At 57.2% G+C, this 22,350-nt stretch overlaps 1 protein-coding gene across 5 annotated transcripts in view; it reads right to left on the bottom strand.

Moving 5' to 3' along the window:
- Positions 1-11,492: 11,492 nt before the first annotated feature.
- Positions 11,493-22,350, bottom strand: part of UVSSA (UV stimulated scaffold protein A) — a 32,630-nt gene continuing 21,772 nt past the window's right edge. For 3 of the 5 annotated variants that reach the window (XM_087434779.1, XM_014788813.2, XM_087434781.1), the window contains 6 exons: positions 18,623-18,767; positions 18,009-18,134; positions 17,080-17,263; positions 16,452-16,563; positions 13,516-13,690; positions 11,493-11,768 (listed from right to left, as the gene is read on the bottom strand). In XM_087434779.1, the coding sequence (XP_087290905.1) occupies positions 11,675-11,768; positions 13,516-13,690; positions 16,452-16,563; positions 17,080-17,263; positions 18,009-18,134; positions 18,623-18,767 (836 nt within the window). In that variant the 3' untranslated portion in view covers positions 11,493-11,674. Of the gene's footprint in view, positions 11,769-13,515; positions 13,691-16,451; positions 16,837-17,079; positions 17,264-18,008; positions 18,135-18,622; positions 18,768-22,350 lie in introns of those variants that run through there. The other 2 variants (XM_087434782.1, XM_087434780.1) reach the window with 2 other exon arrangements.

Below are 22,350 nucleotides of genomic sequence, written 5' to 3'. Positions count from 1 at the left end.
CCCTTCTGTGGGGACGTCGACGCGACCGAGGCGCCCCCGGGTTGTTGGACCCGGCGCGGGGCTCGGGCCCCTTGTCCCCGACGTCCCTCGGCCCAACTCGCTCGGTCCGATCGCACCTGGTGCCCCCAAGCTCTCAGGCTGGCGCTCTGTCCAAGAGTCCCCAGACCACCAATGCTGTGGCCTCGGGACGTCCCCTTCCCCGCTCCGTGTGGCCTCAGGGCGCTCCTGGGGGTGGAGCAGCGCTCTGGCCGGCGCGGATCCCCCCTCCTGTGCTGTCCCTCCCCCGCTGTCCCCTCCCCCTGAGCTCCGGCCCGGGTGTTGGCTCGCGTTGGGCGCGTCTGCCGGCAGCCCCGCAGGGAGGAGTTCTTGCCGCTTCCCGAGGCTCGCGGGCTGAGTCACCCGTCGAGGGTGCCCGAGCGGGACTCCGAGCCAGGCCCGCGGGAGCCCTGCGTCTGGCCGCGCGGCACCCGCTCCTCGAACGAGCCGGGTCGGGTCTGGGCACGGCCCCGGAGCGGCTCTGGGAGCGACAGGCGACGGCCGAGGCTGCGGGGACACGGAGGACGAGGGCCCGCCGCCGGATCGGGAAGGGTTCGATGGCTGCGGGCCTCGCCTGCCCCGTACTGTGGCTGCTCCGCGGGCGAGCGGCCAGACGAGCTCTTGGAGGGACTGTGCCTGCCAGAGCCACCCGCCACCAACCGTGGCCCAGCCAGGAGCGAGACGACCCCGCGGGGCGGGGTGCCGGCGGCGGCGGCGGAAGAGCGCGCCCCGCGAGGGCCTCTCTCACTAGTGGGAGAAGGGCAGGGGCCAGGGGGCAGCCCCGTCCCCGGGGGTGGGAGGGCAGGCGCAGCTAGCACCACCCTGCCCCCTGCTGCAGCCCCCTGCTGACTGGGCCGCTGGCCTCCCTCAGGCTGCTCTTCTCTCTGGGACCCTGGTGCCACCCAGTTCCCTGGTCAACACTGCGCTGGTGCTATCAGAACTTCCCCGCTAAGTGGTCCTCCGGCTGGTTGTGAGCCCCAGGGCCGGACCCTACCTGTTGACAGAGCTCAGCGCTGCCCACCCTGTGGGTGGCCCTGCTCTTGTGGAATCTAACAGGAGGGGTGCAGGAGAGTGGGGACACCCTGGCCTCAGCGCTGGGGCCTGGGCCTCCAGGGGGTAGGCAGCTGACAGAGAAGCTCCAGAAGACTCCAGAAGGTTCCAGCAGGCTCTTGGCCTCAAATCAAATCATCAGCATCGCTGTGCACTTAGCTGAGGTGGGTGCAAGGGGCTGCCAAACGAGAAGCCACAACCTCTGCTTCCAGGAGCTGGGTGATAGGCCAGCAAAGAGGGCACCCATCTGGATCTCAAAGGAGCCAGTCTGTCCCCCGCGGATCCCCTGCCTTCCCTAAGCCCACCTTGCTGAGCTCAGCTGGGGCCCTGGGAGAGAGAGAACAGGGAAGACCAGGTGCCGACACACCAGAGCCTGCCCCACCCTCTGTGGTGCTCCTGCCCTCTCGGACCCCTTCCCACTGCCAGGCCCCATCAGCATTCTCCTGGGGCGAGCCCAAGAAGGCAGGAAGGCGGAGAGAGTCTCAGACGCAGGGGGCAGGGGCGCCGGCTCTGGCCTCCTCCCTCTCCCCACCCCACGTCCTGTCCCCACTGACAAGGCTACACAGACGGCTCATCTTCTAGGGTCACTCGGAAACATGACGGCCACACCTGTGGACCCTCCAACATCAACCTTGGCTACAGGACAGGGTGGCGGGAGGGGAGGTGAAGCTGGGATGCTGGAGAATCACCCCGCCACGTGCTCTCCTCCACCTCCGGGCTCCCCTGACTCAGCCCTGAGCTGGAGCCACATGCTGGGCACACGGGGGCCACTCTGGGCTCTGGTGCAGACCGTGCTGCGGGAGTGGGGGCTGCTCCCTGGCTCTTCCCTGGGTCCCTCCAGTCCCTTTGGTGCACACCTACTGTGTGCTGGGCACTTTTGGGGATAGACCTAGTTAGCCCATCTGAGCCTCTCAGCAGCCCTGTGGCATCTGTGCTGTGGTTACCTGCACATTACATGGGGGAAACTGAGGCCTGGAGGTGATGGGGCTTGCCCCACTCCCTCCTGGAGGAGCCCAGGCCAGGCCCAGCTCCAGCATTCTCTCCCATCTGGCCCTCAAGATTCACCACACATTTTGGAAGCTTGGGGGTGCAGGCTCCTCAGGCTGGCCCCGCCACCCCTGCTCCCACCAGGCTTGGGGGACCCCCCCTGCCTGCCCAGTTCTCAGCCTGAGGTTCCTGTGTCCGTCCAACTCAGGGTCCCAGCTCCTGCGGCCTGAGTTGGAGGCAGAGCTGAGCCTGGCCTTGCTGGCACCTCGTCCCTGTCCCACCCCACCCGCCAGGGCCCCACGTTGGCATCAGTGCCATGAGGGGCCGTCAGCCACAGGATCTGAGTGCACTCTGGGACAGCCAATCCTGGCCCCAGATGGCATCCGCCCCACAATCCCAGAATTGCACCCATATGGTTTCTGTCATGTGGAAGGAGCCTTCTGTGTCTAAGCAAGGCACAGCCCCTGCAGGTGTGAGCCCACCTGAAGCCTCCGGGGAGACGGCCCTCCCCACACTGCCCCCCATCTCCTGCCCAGGGACCACTGAGCCTAGACAGAGGCAGCAGCCCCCTGAGGTGACTCCCCACCACTACCCAGCCCTCCTCCCCTCCCCCCGGGTCCAGGCCATGGCCAGCCAGCACTCTGTGGTCCCTTGCTATGTGTTAGGATTGGCTCTGGCTGCATGAAAGAGAAAATTGGAATGAACAGAAGTCAAAAGGAGATTGTTTATTTTCTCTCATGTGAGGGAATTCTGGCCATTGGCAGCCCTGGGCAGCTATGACATCTTCACAGAGTCCTTGGACACCCAGCTCTATCTAGCTCTCTGCTATACCATCCCTAGGCTGGGTCCTCATCCTCATGGACCCAGATAGAGGGTGAGGCTCCAGCCATCACATTCCCATTCCAGGCAGCAAACAGGAAGGGAGAGAGAAGGGGGCAAGCCCCCTTCCTTTTAAGGAGCTTTCCCACAAGCTCATGTAACACAGCTGCTCACATCTCATTGGCCAGAGCTTGGTCACATGACCACCCCTAGCCAAGGGGGCTGGGAAATGTAGTTTTTTAGCTGGTGGCATGTTATTCCTAGTAAAAAAGGGAGAATGGGTATGGCGGCCACCGGCAGGCCTGCCACCCTCGCAGACAAGAGCACCTGGGCTTTGCCCATTTCCCTGCCCAGCTGCCCAGCTTAAGTTTCACCAGCCTCCTTCTGTGCCATCCCACACCCCCAACCCCCTGCCCTCCAGTGGGCACTCCCCTGCCCCGCTGTGCTCACTTTCCCTTCTTGTGACCCCCCCACTGCCTCTCCCACGCAGGTTCACGCCACCTGCCCGTTCCTGCCATGTGCCCCCCACCCACTCTGGACCGGCCCCGCACACTCCCGTGTCCCCACTCCTCCTGCTGGGCCGTGAGCCAGCATCCAGACATGTTCTAGTGTCTCCACCCTCCCTCACCCGACCCCATGTCACTTCCAGCTGCCCCTGCTCGGCCCTCTTTCAGAGCTGAAGTTACCAAAAGAGCTGTCTACACTCGCCATCTACACTGACTTCTCTGCTGCCTTCCCACTTCTGCCCACCACTGGCGCACTCTTGTCCGTGCAGCCCCTGCCTGCTCCCTGCAGGTTCTTCTGCCTTCCCTTCCCTCCTGGGACACTGGCTCCTTCCTCTCGAAGCCCTGGGCACCCTCGAGGTGGATCCCTCGCGCCCCACCCACCGTCCCAGAGGCGAGGATGAGCCCCGAGGGTCAGTGCCTTCCGGGGGCCAGGCCCAGCTCTTCCCCATCTCGCACTGTGGCCCAGCCCCACGTCACTTCAGAGCAAATCCCGGAAGTCTCGTGTGCCCTCACCCCCGACTACCGCTCCAGGACCCACTGCTGTCCTCCACTCCCTGCTAGCCCAGGCCGTCAGGCCTCGTCCCCACGGTCCCCTCTCCACACGGCAGCAGAGGGCTCCTCTGCGGCCGCCTCTCTGGGGCAGCAGTGTCTGTCTGTCCATTCGGCTGCCTGTGCCCCTCCCATCCCTCCTCCCTTGTCATTTAGGACCACGTGCCCCTTGCTCCTGGTCAGCCGGCCTGATCTATCAGGTCCCCCATCCCAGGGGGGCACCCAGGGCCCAGTGTGGAGTCCCCAGGTCTCTGTGGTCTCTGTCACTTGAGGGTCACTTGATTCCGGGAAGTGTCACTTATCTCAGGGGGACCTTCCCCAGCCACGCGCAGGTGCAGGAGAGGCTTCCTGGAGGGGGTAGCGTTTACACAGGGAGGGCAAGGCTGGACATACAACCTGGGGCATCTGGGGGCAGGCAGGAGGGGTGACAGCAGGGAGAGGGTGAGGGGAGGTTCAAGCAGGTCATTCCCAGGAACACAGGGACTGTCACGTGAGGGGAGGATGCAGGGGTGAGGCACATAGGTGCACGTGGGTCTCGTCCATTCCAGGGCCCCATCCCCCGCAGGTGGCAGGTGGCAGGTGACAACTCCAGGATGCCATGTCCCCCATCCCAGACAGCCCTGTGTGGAGGCCTGTTCGGAGTGGCCATGCTGGGCACTGACCCATTCTCCCTCTTGCTGGGACACAAGGGCTGATGGTAGCTGAGCACCTATCCCCAGGATAGACAACATTTCCTGCTTTCCAGACAGCTAAACGCTGCCGTGAGAAGAGGTCTGGCCACAGTGACACGAGCAGTGTTTGTGTTGTAGGAGAGGTTCCTGGCAAGGCTCCTCACAGGAAATAGCTGAACCAGAGATGCACCCCGCCTTCTTTCCGTAGACCAGTGATGGCTGGAGCTCCAGCAGCTACCTTGGGCCGAGGTAGCCTTGGGGATGAAGGCCCCATGCTCCGATGCTGGGCAGAGATGAAGCCCCAATGGCACCATGTGGCCTCCTCACCAGCATGGGCACCCCCTCAGGACTTTCGATGACAGAAGCACAAACCTTTGTGTTTATGAGCCCCTGTTATGGAGTTGTCCATTCTGTGCAGCTAACTCTAATTTTGACACTGTTTCTGAAACAGCCCGTCCACCCCAGCCCCGAGGCCGTGACTCTGGAATGCTGCTCCGTGCCCTGTAGTCCTCCCTCCCGCCATCCTGCCCTTCCCTGGGCAGCCCCAGCCACCTGCCTGGAGCAGGGCAACAGCACTCCCATCTCCCGCTCCACAGCAGCCCCAGTGGTCGCAGGACGGAGGACCTGCTCCTGCCAACCTTGCCCACTGCCACCCCCAGCCACCTGCCCTGGCGGGCCCCTCCCACTCACTGCCCTGCCCTCTGCCTTCTGAAGAGAGCCTTGCCACGCCTGAAGGCTAGCGCTGCCACACCCTTGCTCCGTGGCCTTGGGCCACGGAGCGGGTGGCCTTGTCCTGGGTCCAGCGCTGTTCCTGTCCTGCATCTCCTCTCAGGGTCGTGCTCCACTACCCTGTGCACCCTGGGCCCACAGGGCCAGCTCCACGGCCCAGCCCTCGTAGATGGTGCGGGATGCGTGGCTCCCTTCCCGCCCAACAAACTCCTACCTGTCCTCTGTGGCCCGCCCCCAGGCCTGCAACGTGAAGCTGCCTGGTGCCTCCCTGTCTCCCCTGGCCCAGGAGCCGCTTAGGGTAGTGTTTCCAAAGCCTGGCTCAGAGCCGGCTCTCAGGGTGCTGGTCTGTACCAGCGTGGCCGGCCTGCACACCCATGCCTTCCTGCACGGCACTGGGCATCCTGGGAGGCAGGGGCAGGCTGAACCCCAGGGAGGCAGGCCTGGCAGAGGGGCCAGAGGCCGCTTCACCAGGCAGCTGCTTGGGGTCCGGGGTGTGACGGGAGGCAGAGGAGCTGCTGGGACCCCACCGGGGACCCCACACTCCAGGCTGCTCCTCCTCCACCTCTCTCTCTCCATCCGGGTCCTTCTGGCTCACCTTGAGGGCTCCTCTCCTGCAGGTGGGCCCGTCAGAAATCCGGGTGCAGCTGTGCTCACTGGCTCCCAACTCACCTGCCAGCCAGGCCATCCCAGGCCCCCACCCTGCCCGACTCACGGGGACCCAAACCACACTGACAAGTGCAGATGGGAAGGAGGCGGCGCTGAGGGCATTGAGGAAGGGGGTGCAGCATCCCCCACTTCACCCCCAGGACCCCCCAGCACCAAGGGCTCAGAGTGGTGGAGCTGCTCCCCAGGGTGCAGTCTGCCAGACCCCACTGGCCAGAAGGGCAGCCCAGCCCCCCACCACTCCCACTGCCCCCCCACCAGCCAGAAACACGCTGACCCGCAGGTTTGTCTTTGAATAAACACTCACGAGGTTCATTTAAAGATGTGATACAAAGAGCACCAGCACCCAATCAGTCCTGAGTTAAATTCTATAAAGACACTCTCTCCTCTATAAAGACACTCTCTCCTCTTCCATCTCACTCCTAGTTCTCTAACTTTATCTCAAGATGGACCAAAACATGAGGTCTTTGACATAAAAACCCATTACAAAGCTACAATCATTAAAACAGTATGATAATATATAAACAGGCAGACAAGCTTAAGACAGGACAGAACAGAAAGTTCAGAAATAGAACCACTGCACATGGGGCTTTAACATATGATAAAGGTGTTTCAAGTCTGCAAAAAAATTGAATAAGTGGTACTGGGTCAACTAGACAACTATTTGCAATAAAAAACTGGATTTCTTGGGTCGTATTTTATATTAAAATACATACATAGATTAGTGATTTAAATATGGAAATGAAATCCATAGAAGGACTAGCAGAAAAACATGAAAGATTTTTTTACGTAATTGTTGAGTGGGGCAGGAATACAAAACTCAGAAGCCAGAACAATTAGCTAAATTCAACTACACAAAAAAACTACATGGAAAAAACCAACATAAAAATCAGAAGACAAACGGAATATTTGCAACTCATCATACAGAGCTAGTTTTCTTAAGAAATAAAGAGCTCCTCCAATTTAATAAGAAATAAGCCCACAGAAAAATGAGTGAAGGCTATGGACACACAATTCACAGAAAAACAACTAATGCTGCAACACACAAAAAAACGCAAAAAGCTCAGTACCTCACACAACAATTCCAAGCAGCGACCACTAAAAATCACTACAAACAGTGAAAGAGACACAAGGGAATTAAATATCCATTTAACACAAAAGAAAAAAGTACTAGAGGAAGAAAGAGAAAAAAAGACAGAAAAATAGAACAATGGCAGACATCAATTTTGACTTATCAGTAATTACGTTAAAGGTAAGTAGGTTAAACACTCTGTTCCAGCAGCGGAGACTGGCTGAAGAGATTAAAAAACATGACCAACTATGTGCTGTCTACAAGAAACACTTCATATTCAGAGATGTAATGAAAGTAAACGGATGGAAAAAGATAGACCATGCAAACAACAACAAAAAGATACACTAATATCATACAAAAGAGCCCGTAAGACAAAACCTGTTACTAGAGACAGTGAAGGCCATGTTATAGGAGAAAAAGGTCAATCCATCGGGAAGAAATAACAAGTATAAACCCATATGCACTTAACAACAGAGCCCCAAAATACATGAAGCAAAAACTGACAGAATTGAAGGGAGAAATAGACAATTCAACATTAACAGACGGAGATTTCAATGCCCCACTTACAAGAATGGACAGGACACCTAGGCTGAAGATCAGCAAGGAAAGAGAAGACTTGAACAACACTATCAACCAACTCAACCTGTCAGACATGCTCCGTGACAGACAGGTCACAGAACACCCAACAACAGCAAAATACACATTTTCTCAAGAGCACACAGAACATTCCCCAGGATAGAATATATGTTAGGCCATAAAATAAGTCTCAAATTTCAAAGGACTGAAATCACACAAAATATGTTCTTTGGCCACATGGAAAGAAATCACAACTCAAATAACAGAAGGGAATTTGGGAAATTCAAAAGTACGTGGAAATTAAACAACGAACTCCCATCTAATCAATGGGTAAAAGAAGAAATCACAAGAGAAATTAGAAAATACTTTGAGATAAATAAAGATGAAAATATAACATACCAAAACTTAAGGGATGAAGCTAAGGCAGTGCTTAGATGAGATTGATAGCTATAAACACCTACATTAAAAAGAAGATAGATCTCAAATCAATAAGCTAATCTTCCATCTTAAGAAACTAGAAAAAGAAGAGAAAACTAAACTCAAAGGAAATCATAAAGATTATAGTGGAAATCAATGAAATAAAGAATGAGAAAAAAACAGAAAATCAACAAAACCAAAAGTTGGGCTTTGACTAGATCAATAAAATTGATAAACCTTTAGACTGATCAGAAAACAGAAAGAGCAAAGACTCAAATTTCTAAAAACAGCAATGAAACAAAAGACATTACTACCAACCTTACAGAAATAAAAAGAATTACAAAGGAATACTATGAACAACTGTGTCAGCAAATTACAACAAATAACCCATGAAACAGACAAATTCCTAGAAATAGACAAACTACTGAAACTGACTCAACAAGGAACAGAAAATCTAAACAGACCTATCAAAAGCAAAGATAATGAATTAGTAATAAAAAAAAAAAAAAAAACTTCCCACAAAAGCCCAGGACCAAATGGCTTCACTGGCGAATTCCACCAAATGTTTAAACAATTAACACCAATCCTTCATAAATTCTTGCAAAAAAGAGAAGAGGAGGGAACACTTCCCAACTCAATCTGTGGGGCCAGTAGTACTCTGACACCAAAGCCAGATGAAGACATCACAAGAGGAAAACCACATCTCATGAATATAGATGGAAAATCCTCAACAAAATACCAGCAAACCAGGTCAAGAGAACAGCAAAATACTAGCAAACCAAATGCAGGGACATGTGAAAAGGATCACATCATGACCGAGTGGGATTTATCCCACAAACGCAAGGGTGGTTCAACCCACGAAAAGCAATCGACATCAGACACCACATCAACAGAAAGAAGGACAAAGCCACACGACCATCACAGATGCAGAAAGGGCACCTGACAAAACCAACACCCTCATGACAAGAACACTCATCCACTAGGATTAGAGGGGAACTGCCTCAACCTGATAAGGGGCATACACAAAACCCACAGCCGACATCACACTCCATGGTGATGGCCTGAAAGCTCTTCCCTCTGACCGGGAACACAACGGGGGTGCCGCTCCCACCACCCTGACACTCAACTGGGAGCTCCAGCCAGGGAGGTCAGGCAAGAGAAAGAAATCAAAAGAACCCAAAATGGAAAGGAAGAAATGAATACTTCTGTTTGCAGATGACATGACTGTGTGTACAGAAAATCCTAAGGAATCTACACACACAGACACATTAGAATAAACGAGTTCAGCAAGGTTGCAGGATACAAGACCAAACTACAAAGATCAGTTGTATTTCTATACATTAGCAGTGAACAATCCAGGAATGAAATTCATAGAACAATTACATTTACAATAGCATCAAAAAGAATAAAATACTGTGTAATAAATTTAACAAAATAAGTGCACAACTTGTACACTGGAAACTACAAAACACTGTGGAAATAAACTAAGGACCCAAATAAACAGAACGATATCCCAAGTTCATGAATCAGAAAATTTAATATTAAGATGACAACACTTTCCAAAGGAGTCTGCAGATTCAACAGTCCCTATCAAAATCTCAGCTGCCTTTTTTTTTTGCATAAACTGACAAGCTGATCCTAAAATTCAAATGGAAATGCAAAACAACCTTGAAAAAGAACAAAGTTGGAGGACTCACTTTCAGATTTCAAAACTACCACCAAGCTACATTAATCGAGACATTGGCATGAGGAGACACAGGTCACTGAGAGCCCAGAAATAAACTCACACATTTATGGTCAACTGACCATCAGTAAAAGTGCCAAGATAATTCAACAGGGAAAGAATAATCTGTTCAACAAAGGGTGCGGAGATAATGCAACATCCACGTGCAAAAGAAGGAAGTTGGACCCCTACCTCACACCATATACAAAAATTAACTCAGAATGGATCAAACACCTAAGTTTAAGAGCTAAAACTATAAAACTCTTCAAAGAAAACACAGGGGTAAACCCTCCTGACCTGTTAGGCAATGGGTACTTAGATATGACAAAAAAAGCACAAGGGACAAAAGAAAAAATAGACAGACTCGGGTTCATCCAAATTAACAATTTTGTGCTTCCAAGGACGCTATCAAGAAAGTGAAAACACAGAATGGGAGAAAATATTTGCAAATCAAATAAAGGTCTAGTATCCAAAACATAAAGAACTCTTATGAATCAAAACAAACAATCCAATTAAAAATGGGCAAAAGATCTGAATCAACATTTCTCCAAAGAAGACACACAAATGGCCAACAAGCACATGCAAAGATGCTCCATATCATATCAATAGGAAAATGCAGATCAAAACCACAGTGAGAGACCACCTCACACTCACTAGGATGGCTGAAGTTAAAAAGACAGTAACAAGTGCTGGCGAGAGCATGGAGAGACTGGAACCCCGCAGGGTGGTGGGCATGTAAGGTGGGGCGGCTGCTGTGGGTAACAGTTCAGCAGTCCCTTGGAAGGTTAAACCCAGGTTACCATGCGACCCAGGAATTCCACTCCTAGGTACAGACCCCAAAGAAATGAAACTATATGTCCACACAAAGACATGCACACAAGTGTTCGTAGCTGCCTCATTCATAACAGTCAAAAAGCGCGATCAACCCACATGTCCATGAGGAACGGCTACACCAAGTGTGGGGCGTCCACACAATGGAGTCTCGCTGGGCATCGAGAGGGAACGAGTTCTGACACGTTCTCCAGTGTGGACGAACCTTGACAACACTGTGCTGAGTGAAGGACACCTGTCAGAGAAGGCCCTGTGCTGTCACGGTTCCATCCACATAGACTGTCCACAACAGGCGAATCCAGACACAGACAGCAGGTCGGAGGCTGGGGCTGGGGGCAAGTCCCCATCAGGGGACGACAGGCTCTGAACTCAACGGTGTGGGGGTCAGACAGCACTGTGAATGTACTGCCGCCGCTGGGCGGGCCGTGTGCTTCAGAGGGCGTACGTCCTGGCACCGGGTTACATCTCAATAAAGTGTTTTCAGAAAACAGAGTGAGATTGTTCGCCACCATTGACGGTTACCCTCACCAAGTCCTTTCCTGAGCTGGAATGCAGGTGCGACAGTGTGAATGGTTCACTTCCCTTTGTGTTTGGGTTAAAAACAATATTTACATAAGAATGTGGGTTTTCCTTCGGCTCCTCTGAGCAGTTGCCCCCCAAGGAGAAGGTGGGGAAGTGGGGTCCGAGGGCCCGGCACACACGTTCCACTGTTGTGTGTACATTCCCTTGACTCTGAACCACATCACAAAATGCACAAACGCCCCCCTGGAGACACGGCTGCCCAACTCAACCCCCAGATTCCAAGGGCCTCTTAGGCAGGCTAGACCTGTACCCTAGAAGGCAATGGCCACCACAGCAGGGGAGAGACCATAACTCTGGGGCATTTTAATTAGAATATGCACCATTGCCGCACATTAAATATAAGCAGTGATAGTGGCCCTGGTTACTGCCCAGACCCGCATCTGCTCTCCCATCCTAGTGCGCTGGCAGAGGGAGAAGAGGAGTGGATGACCAGAGGGGACCGCAGCACACGTGGCCCGGCCCTCTAATTCAGTGCATAGTTGAACTGGTTTGCAAACTTCTCATGCTTCTTCCGATCCATCTGGTTCATGGCTGTGACCACCCTCTGCACGGCTGCCCTGTGTGGAAAGCAAAGCGAGACATGATCAGGGAGGCCCTGGCCAGGGCTCTGGGCTCCTGACCACAGCCTGGCTGAGACCGGGCACAGGGCCTGGGGCGGCTGCCGCGCTCGGACCACTCGCAGACCCCGGAGGGGTGACACAGCTCTCAAACAGCTGGAGCTGGCCTGTTCGCAGCCAGAGACCACGCTGGGCGGCTCTGCCCCTGAAGTGGCCTTGGCTGCGCCCTGGACTTCTCCTGTTGCCTCCCAGAGCCCTGAAGGCAGCTCCCAGGATCCCCAATCTTGCCAGCAGCAGGCTGCACCCCACAACGATGGCACAGCCTGCCCAGCAACCAGGTGGGGGCAGCGTGTGGGCAAACGCAGTTAGGAAGCGCTGATTCAGACTCTGCCCAGCTGCACACGGAGCGCCACATCCAGAGTCAGGGGAAATACTTAGGAACACGCAGCACACACACATCGACGGGCAGGTCAAGTGCATCTCACTGCCCAGCTTGGGTACTGTGACACGGGCGTCTGGACTCGGCAGGGCCTTGTGCCTGAGGCTGCTGAAGCCACAGTAGTGATACCCCGTGGTCCCCGAGTGCCCGGGGACTGCTGGGTATTGCTCCCGGGGCTCTACTGCCCTTCGAGGGGCTCGGTCACCACAGCCCTCCTACAGGGAGAGCCCCAGGCCACACGCTGCCTAGAGGAGCCAGCTCTTGCGCCCTGCGGAGAACACGTGGAGGCCCCTTGGCAACACTCCTCCTGGCGTTGGCACCCAGGGGGCCCTTCACCCTGGCTGATCCCCAGGAAACTGGCCTCACACCGGGGGCCACACCCTCCTCTGGATGCCGATGGGCAGAACTGGTTGCAGTGCGGAGCCCATGGGCTCCGTGTAGGTGCTGAGGAAGCCACCTTCCTGTCCAACCCCACTCAGGCTGGGTCCATGGAAGTGACACTGGCAGGAGGGCAGGAGGGGCCTCCTCTGCCTGGTGTGCAGAGCTGAGCGCCTTGAGGGTGTCCTGGCAAGAGAGCCGGCCTAGGGACCCGTCCTGACGGACCAGTGCCCGCAGAGTTGTGGCCTAACCCTGAAAGAGGAGGCCGCAGCCTCACGTGGTTTTCTGAACAACATGCCCCATCTTCTAGCAACACCTTGAACACAGTAGGTGCCTCTGGCCGACCACAGCAGCGGGATGGGCAGTGGGGCTGCTGGGCTGGTGGCCTTTCTGCCATGGCCTGCCAAGTCCCCACTGGCCAGCCTGGGCTGGGGAGATCCACCCGACCTCTGGCCCCCAGAGCCGGCGCCTGAAGCAGCACGAGGCGCACCTGCCCCCCTGATAGCACCGGCCGAGCTCAGCTGGGGCTGTGACCCCTGTCCTGCCAGCCTTAGAAGTAATAGTCTTCACTGAGGGCATCACCTGCACAGCCCTGGGTACTGACTACGAGAGGCCCAGCCAAGCCAGCGCCCAGCCCTTGTGAGTCAGCCTCGGGAGAGAGTAACTTGGGGCTGGATCTCCCCACCCCCGCGGCCAGTGAAGCCCATGCGGGAAGACGCGCTTCTGTCTCCCTGAGGGCAAGCAGCTCCAGGCTCCACTCCTGAGGGGCCTGCCGCTGGCGGGTGGCGCCCGTCCTGCCCGAGGGGCTGGCAGTCACGGGGAGAAACCTGCGGTAGAAGGGGAGCCAGGGAACTCCTTGGAGCCCAGTGGACTCCTGCCCAGCACCCCAAATCCAGGGGTGGGGGCAGGCCCTTGGCGAGGAGCTCTTACTTAGCGAAGACTTTCTTCGAGATGCGGGCGCGGGCGGTGTCGGCCTGCCGCTTCAGGTCAGTGAGGCCAGGGTGCTTCCTCCTCTTGCCTTTGCCTCTCCTGCTGGACCTGGACGCGCCGAGATCCACCCCCGTGGCCGCCTCCACATCTCTCATAAACTCTGGGTCCTGCCAGTCTGCAAACAGACGCCGAGATCTCAGGAAAGCCCAGCACCAACCAGAGCCCCTCTCGCCTGAGCCCCGACCCCTCCCTGACGTTGGGGCCAGCCTGGCTCGCCACTGCTGGCCGCTGGCCGTCTCAGGTGGCTGAGGGCAGCACGGAGCTCCTCCCCGCCACACTGACCCCTCAGGCAGGAAGGCAGCTGAGGCCGGTCGCCAGAGGACAGTGCCATCCACAGGCTGCTGCGCAACTTCCCCGCTGGACTGTGCTCCACCAGACCCCCAGCAGTGGCAGCCAGACCCGTCTGCAGGCTGGAGGGTGGGCTGAGGGGTCAGGGCAGACCGGACTTTCCTCTTTATGGGTCCAAAGATAACTTGGCCACAGGCCTCAGCCATGAGAGCATCAGCTCACCTAGACAGCCCTGCTCTCCCCGGCCATCACAGCCCAGGCCCTGCACGCAGCAGGAAACCGTGCTCTCAGGGAAAACGTCGCCTCGCCCTGCAGAGCCTGGCCTCACCAGCCCCAGGTTGCGGCACAGCCAGGCTGGGGTGCTCATCTGCCAGGATTGACGAGGCATCAACTGTCCTCGTGGGGCAGGGGGACCCCCAGCCAGGGAGGCACAGGCATCCAGGCTCAACTCCTGCCCTGGCAGCTGCTTCCCGTCTCCGTCTCTGCCTCTGCCTCCCTGGGCGGGGGCCGGGCTGCCTCTGAAGGGCCAAGCACGGGTCCACGAGACATGGTGTCGGGCCAGCCTGGCTGGCTCAGGAAGACCACCCAGGGCAGGGACGAAACAGCACAGCATCCCCTGTACCCAGACCTGCAGATGCCGACCCTGGCTGGAGAAAGGCTGCTGGACACACCCCACACTGACGGTGCCCACCACGCAGACGGGAAGCTCACGGGCCGGGCGCAGGGGGCCGGGCTGTGAGCAGACCCACCCAGTGAGGGCAGAAGCCACGTGCCCCAGATGGACAGATGGCGAGGCCGCCCCAAGTTGATTTTTTGAAGTGAAGGAATATGGGGCTGCACAATTCAGATAGAGGAACGATTAATCCAAGATTAAGGAAAACTGTCTAAACAGTTTATCTCCCAGTAATAAGAAGGCGTCACAGTTTAGGATCCTAGAGAATGGAGCAATTGTTTAAACACAACGGGAAAATGCCGGCACCCAGTGGAGATGGAATGAGCATCTCAGGAAAATGAAGGAGCAATTTAAAAGCCTTTGAAGAAAATCAATAGAAGCCGGGGCGCGTGGCCTTCCTGCGTGCTGACGGCCCGGAGCTCCGAGTGCACTGTCACTGAGGTGAGCGCCAGGGAAGAGAAAATTGGCCTGCATGCGAGGGAGGCGGGATCGATACTGTCGTTAGTAAAGAGACGCTATTTCACATCTGACTGGCCAGCCCGGCCCACGGCCGCAGCCGGTACCTGTTGTTAACAAGCCGCAGAGGCTGCAGAGCCAGATACTCTTCAGGCTGACACAGAAATAGCCACTTAATTTGCTCCTGAGTGTGAGCCACCAGGGAAAGCCTCGTCCTGAGGATTAGCGGGTCAGGGCCCCTCCCTGTGGCCCCCCTGGTGCCGGCCCCCGGCACCGACCCTGCGTGTCAGACTGAGATCTAATATTCGTCTCTTATGACAAAGGGGCAAACCCCACAGATGACACACATGGCCGGCTGGGACCCTCATGTGCACACCAGCGCTGCCCCCATGGACACGGCCACCTCCGCCTCCACCGGGGCTCTGGGCCCCCACGCATGGCCCTTTTCAGGAGAGGGGGCCCGAGGCAGCCAGGGCTCCAGACCCCAGCCAGGTGTGAGAAACCACGAGATGTCAAGACGGATCAGGGTTGCCTCGGTGGCCCCTCTTCCCCCGAGTGTGCCCACGTGCAGCCCTGCCTGTGACAACCACTTCTGTGTGTCACCACCCGGCCCTGCTGCTCAGGGGTTCTCTGGAGACCAAGCGGCCACCAGCCCGTGGCATGTGCCCAGAAGACAGCATTGACAACGCACCAGGAGGAGACGCATCCCCCAAACTATCCTGAGAACAACGTTCAGGTGGCTGAAGCCTACTGTCTACGTGGCCTGAAACTGGCTTACTGGGCAGAAAATGGGGAGCCCTGAGGAGGACCCTGGAAGAGCACTCTGTGGAGAGCCGGGTCCCCGAGGCACAGAGGCTCAGCCAGACCTGCCTGGACCGTGTAGCCAGCATGCTTGCCTTCTGCCCAGACGCACGCAAACGCATGCACAACACACACGTGCACATACACGACACACAGCACACAAACACTACACATGCATACAAGACACACAGACACGAACACACACAGCGCACACGCATGCACACACCACGCATGCACACGTGCACACATGGTCCTCCTGCCTGCCATGTGGAGGGCTCACGGTGGGGCGGGCCTGAGTGAGAGCAGGGTGAGCTCTGAGAGGGCCTGAGCCGGCTCCTCTACGTGGACAAGATTCAGACGGCTGGATTGTCTTCCCTCAACTCATTTATCTGCCTAAAAAACACGACTAAGAACCCAAACAAGCGAACAAATGATGAGAGGCAGCTTCTGCCGTGGCTGTGTCCACGTCTGCCGTCAGGAGCTCTGGAAAAACCTGGCCTGACCGGAAGCCTGAGCGTACCCTGCCGCACTGCTGTTGTTACGATCAAGCCAGAGGCAGCCGGTGGCCACGCACAGAGACCACAGGGCTGCCCTGGTGGCCACCAGGGTCCAGGACTGTCCCCCGAGGCGGTGCTGCCCTCCATCCCCCCAGACCTACCTGGGCGCCCCGCCTGCCTCTGTAGCTGCTGCCTCTGCTCCCGGGCCCTGTCCTCCGGATGGAGGGGCTGGCCCACGTCGTCTCTTGGGATGATCTTCCCGTGGAACGGGCACTATGGCAAGGACGGAACATTCTGATGGCAGGAGGGGGCCGGCCGCCTGCCATTTGTGCTCTGGGGGAGGCTGGCCCACACGGCCCTTCAGTCACACACCCCTCAAAGGAAGGGCCCTTGGGGCACCACCAGGACGGAGCTGGGCATGGAGGGGAGTCTGCCTGAGTCAGTCTGGCTGAAGGGTCCCGTGCAGTGCAACAGGAGGCCTCGGTGGACAGAGAGCAGGCTCAGGATGTGCTGTGCAGGGAGCGAAAGCAGGAACAGCGTCCTGGCCTGGAGAGGGTCCCAGGTCCTGAGCCCAGACGTTAGGCTCCAGCCCCGGGCAGCAGGCCCCAGGCACGATGCAGCTGCAGCGGCTAAGTGATTCCTGCCAGCCAGCCACAGACAAGCCCTTCCCGGGGAGGGCGCCCCAGCCTAGGGCACTTCCCGCTGGCCGCCCCATCCTGGCCCAGCTGGGGCCCGAGGCAGCCACCCCCACATGCCCGCAGCCCTCGCCAGCCTCGGCCTCCGCCTCACCTTCAGCCGGTCTTGGCGCTCGCAGAGCCGGCCGTCGGGCCTTGGGGCACGGCACCGGTGCTGCACGGGCTCAAACCTCCCTGCGAAGGTGATATGGCGGCTGCGGAGCATCTCCGAGACGGCAGCATTGTTCACCTCTGCATCCACCTCGCTGGGCTTCCAGAAGCGGTGCTCGGAGTCAGATCTGCAACGCAAACCAGAAACTCAGCCGTCCGCAGGGAGGCGCCGGACAGGGCCAGCAGCAGGCCTGGGCTGGGTGCTGAGGAGGGCGCTCTGACTCTGGAGGCTGTCCCAGGCCTCACAGGACAGACAGGAGAAGCCCACCAGAGCAGGGGTGTGCAAAACTTCCCTACTGGGCCAACCTGGACCTGGCAGGAGGCAGGGCTGTGGGGGCCCACCCGGCAGCTGTGCTCCATGACGGGGTGACGGGCGGACAGATCCACGCCCCCTCGTCTCGGCTCTACAGAGGGAAAGCAGAGGCCTGTGCAGCGAGGGAGGCGGCCTCCCAGAGATTCCTTGCAGAATCCCAGGCCTGACCTACACGGAGGTCCGAGTCAGAGGACCGGAGAGTGGCTGAGACAGGGACAGAAGCGCTGAAGGACGTGAGGGCTGGGAAGGCCCCGGACCCTGGCGGACAACCTTCCTGGTGTGTGACGCCTGATCATCTGGGAGGGTGACGCAGACATCTCCCCAAGGAGCAACAGGTGGTTCAGGAGAGTCCAAAGGCTTGAGGGCATGGCTCCACAACCCCATGCACCTGCACCTGCCAGAGCCCGGGCTTCACCATCAGCTCCACATGGGGTGAGGGGGGATACCCAGAGGGATGGTGCCGCAGGCTGGGCCACACTCCTGGCTGTGTGTCCACTGGGGGAAGCCCCCACCAAGCGCAGGCAGGCGGCCCAGAGAACCACAGCTGCGTCTGCACTCACTTGAGGATCTTCCCGGCTGTCGGCTGCTCCTGGCCCCAGTAGCACAGGTCCACTCCGAAGGGCACGATGGGCGCCCGGGCCCGCTCTGCCGCCAGCTTTGCAGCCTCCTCTGGTCCCAGCGGTGCCCTGGAGGGGCCACAAGAACACAGCAGGATGCACTGACCATGCACTCTTGGAGCCAGCCACAGCCACTGCCTCCCCCTCTCGCTCTCCACACTCCCCGGGCACAGGCCTGGAGCCCCGGGGTCAGCACACTCAAGCAATGACCTCTGCCCCCTTAAGCCCGGGCTCCAGGGCAGCTGCTGAGGCCCTGTGAGAAACCAGGCCCCCAGCCCTGGTTGTCCCCAGAGAGCCATGCAGGAAGCTGGCCTCACATCTATGGTCCTCGCCCCAGGCCTGGGGGTGCCCTGACGTCCGCCCTCAAACCCCAGAGCCTGGAGCCCCCTCCCTGGCTGATGCACCTGTGCTGAGGCCCCCCACGTCCCCCACAGCCCCTGCCCTAAGCAGACGCCGGCAGCTGCCTGCCCAGCCAGGGGTGCACACCCGCGGCTGCTTTCAAGGAGCAGCCTGAGGAGGCCAGTGCTCTGGGCAAAACTGGGGCGTCTGGGAGTCACCTGGGGCTTCGGGGCAGGGACGAGGACCAGCGGCCCCGGAGACGATGCAGCTGGGCAGCAGCAGAGGTGGGGTCGCACGCCTCCTCGTCACTCCTCGTCCCCTTCCTCGCCTGCAAGTCCTGTGCGGCTGGGTCCTTCCTTAGCCCTGGAACAGAGACGTGTGCTCCTGGCCACTGTCCCCACGACCCCGAGAGACCCCTAGGGGGCACTGTGCTCCCAACCCCTGCTGAGGGAACAGCGGTGACCGAGTGGTTATGATACGGCCCACGTGTGTTAAGTGCAAAGTCCTCCAACAGCCCACAGCCACACGCCACAGAACGCCTGCCCTGCCACCAGCAAGCCAAGGCCAAGATGCTGGCAACTCACCGACATCCCCACCGGAGATGGCCAGAGACGAGGCCATCAGGCCACTGACCTCTGCAGGCCAGCATCCGTCTCTGGGTCCCCAGGGCAGGGTGAGGGCAGACTCCCCGACACTACTGGACCCCACTCACTCAGCTCCCTGGATCCACTGGCCTGCCTGTGCCAAGGCAAGGACCCCAGTCAGCTCTCAGGCCACCCCCCTCAGGGCCCTCCCTGACCCCTGGCGGCCCCTCTCAGTGGGGAGCAGAGGCCGCACTCTCCAGTTGCTGAACGAGCTGGTGTCCCAGGGCTGCAAAGGCGGCACGGGGCACCAGAGCCACTCCAACCCGAGGGCATCACCTGCTCCCCACATGCCCTCTAGCAAAGAGCAGCTCACACCTCGAGGGGTGTGAACTGACAGGGAAGCCGAGATCCGAGAGCACGCTGCCCTAAAAGAGAGAAAAGAAACTGAGCCACATGTCCTGGGAGATGAGAGGACAGAAGTGCACGGCATGCTCGCTCTCCAGGAGCTGAGGGAATATGCCGGAAAGACAGAACTCAGGAAGAGGAAGTGGAGAGGGAGAGTTCTTCTAAGGAAGATGACGGGCAAGAGGGGAGACAATGACTTGCCAGATGGGCTGAAGGACAGAGAGATTGGGTGAGGGTGTGTGCGTGAGCAGCAGGCGACCCTGGCAGCCCCGGGGGGAACGGGGCACCGGGGGCAGCTCGCACAGCTCAGAGGTGTGCAGGGCAGACGCACGGTACCAGTGTCCTCAGCACTGGATCCCAGAGGAGGAGAAAACGTCACTGGAGCATAGGCAACAGCTGAACAAATAATGAGCCCAACTCTCCTGGAACTTGAGGAAGACTGAGAGGGCTCGCTGAGCGCCAGGAAGGAGTCGGAGGGAAACTGCGGCTGGTGCCGCTACAAGCACATCCAAAAACAGGAAGGATGGAGAGAGACCTGGTCCTTCCCAAGACATCAACATCCTGTCGACGTCGGCACTATAACAGAACAGCAAGTGCACAAATGGGGAGGCTGTTCTGAGAGTGCTGGAGGAAGACACTCAAACACGGAGCGCTACGCCAAGCTACGCTGTGGCTGCTGAGTGCCGGTGAAGGACGACGACCTCGTGCACATGAGACCCGCACGGGACCGCGTGCAGATCTGTTTTGAAAACACTCTTAGAGCAAGTAATCAATCCGCCCAGAAGAAAAATAAGTTCAGGAGGGTGGGGCCAGACACGGGGGTAAGCGCGGTAAACGCCTTTGCAGAGCTGACTGCTGCTCCCTCTCCCCACCATAGTCAGAATTAGGCAGGTGTCCAGATGAGCCAACGCAACGGGGTGGCGGGAGACCAGAAGGGGCGAGAGGGCACTACGACACGAGTCTGGTGCAGGCACAGTGGAGACACTGATAAACTACACAAATAAATAGTGAATGCTAACTAGCAGTACGACTCTTTAAAAAGTTAGGGATAACCATCAGAAGAATAAATATTCTTATTATTTTATTTATGGCTAACGAATAGTTTTAAAACTAGCAGAAGAAAAGTTAATCTAGCAGATGAAAGGAGGGAAAAGAAAAAAACAAAACAACAGCAACAACCCTGAATCAGAGAGCAAGTGTAGTCAATGGACACATGCAGTGGGCCGGCCGACTGCAGCGGAAAACAGAGAAACAACGAATTAAATGGAGTAAAGTCAATCAAGGGACAGACTCTGAGTAGTTTAAAAATATTCAGCAATTTGTTTTCTATACAAGACCCACTTAAAACAAATGGTCACAAAGTTGAAAATAAAGGGATGAAAAAAGACTTACTACGCAAACAGGAACCAAGAGAAAGCTGAGATAACAGTTAACGTCAGAACAACTGGATTTCGAGTGAAAAAGGAAGATAAAAGAAGGAACATATGAAGGCGTCACCAACAGGAAGGGGTCTGCGCCACTGAGCAGCTCCGGAGCCTACAGCTGAGGTGGCTTCATGGACCCTCCCCGAGAGGCAGTCAAACAGCCTGGCAGGGAGCTGAGAGGAGACCATGGCACTTCTGAAGGACCAGCATTGGCCAGACTGTGTCCTTGGGCCACAGAGTGACCGTCAGAAGGAGCCAGACGTGAGAAACAGAGACAGATACAAAGTACTTCACGCACATGCACACACTCCTACACTCACTGAACACGTGCAGACTGACTTGTTTAGAGTCTTGCTGAAGACGTCTCTCTCCACTATCTACCCGCACAGACGCACGAATAATCCTGGATTTAAGGAGAAAAATCAGAAGGGAGATGACACAGCACTGAGAACCGGACACCAAGGAGAGTGCTTCCTGACCACGCAGGGAGCAGGGCCTCTTGGGGAAGGCAGAGGAGGGGAGGGATGGAGGAGAGAAAAACCAGTAAGAGGAGCCAGGCCAATGCTGACAGTGCCCGGCTCCCTGGGGAGGGTGCCTGCCACTCTGGGAGGGGCAGCATCTGCCTTGGGTGCTGGCTCTCTGCAGCAGGGGTCAGCCTGACACGACCCAGAAAAGGCCACACCCGTCGTCACTGCTTTGCAAGGGTGGGCAGCCTGGCCCCCACCCATTTCTGTACCCGGATTCTCGGCCACGCTCGTCTGCCTAGTGCCATCTGTGGCTGCTCTGCAGGGACAGCAGAGGTGGGTGCTGCCACGGGGCACCCATGTTTATGCTCTGACCCTTCCCAGAAAATGCCCTCCAGACACCCTTCAAGCCCGGCACACTACCGTGCGAATGTGGGGTCCACCCCAATTTCTTGGGTTCCTGTGGCTGAGAGTGGAGGGCACGAGACAGAGCCATGCAGAGTGACTGGGTCCACCCTTGGCCACCTGGAAGCACCATGAGCTCTGAGGCCGAGCTCAGGCGCACGGGGAAGGCAGGCTGGGAGCCCGACCCAGCTCTGCCGTGGACACAGCATCCAGATCCAGCTCACACAAACTTCCAAATGCCCCCATGCGGGACGCAGATCCCGGACGGTCAGCCCCACACGCGTGCACGTGCCGTATGTGCCCCCGCCCAGTGAGGGGGTGAGACAGATGAGTGGACGTGGTAGCGTTCAGACAGATACAGTCACAGCCAAAGGATCAACGTGAGGATCCCCAGAGTTACAAGAACGAAATATATTTTTCATTGATTTGTTGTTTTAAACCATTAAAAAGATGGGCGAGCGTGTTCGAGCAGGGTAAATACTCGGGGCACTAAAAACACTGCCATTTTCACTTTGTTGTAGAAAATCAATCTCACTGACGTACTTTCAAAGCAAAAATCCAAAAAGCAGACGGCACCCTCGGCCCCGAGCATGTACTTGCAGGGAGGAGAGCAACTTCTGAGAAAGAGGACACGCGTCTCGGCCAAACACCACCAGCTGCACCC

The sequence above is a fragment of the Ceratotherium simum genome, chromosome 8 (assembly GCF_057802395.1).
Source record: "Ceratotherium simum simum isolate JZ-2026a chromosome 8, ASM5780239v1, whole genome shotgun sequence".
NCBI lineage: Eukaryota > Metazoa > Chordata > Mammalia > Perissodactyla > Rhinocerotidae > Ceratotherium > Ceratotherium simum.
The sequence above is the reverse complement of the archived record's forward strand: the minus strand, read 5'-3'. Positions and strand labels throughout refer to the sequence as shown.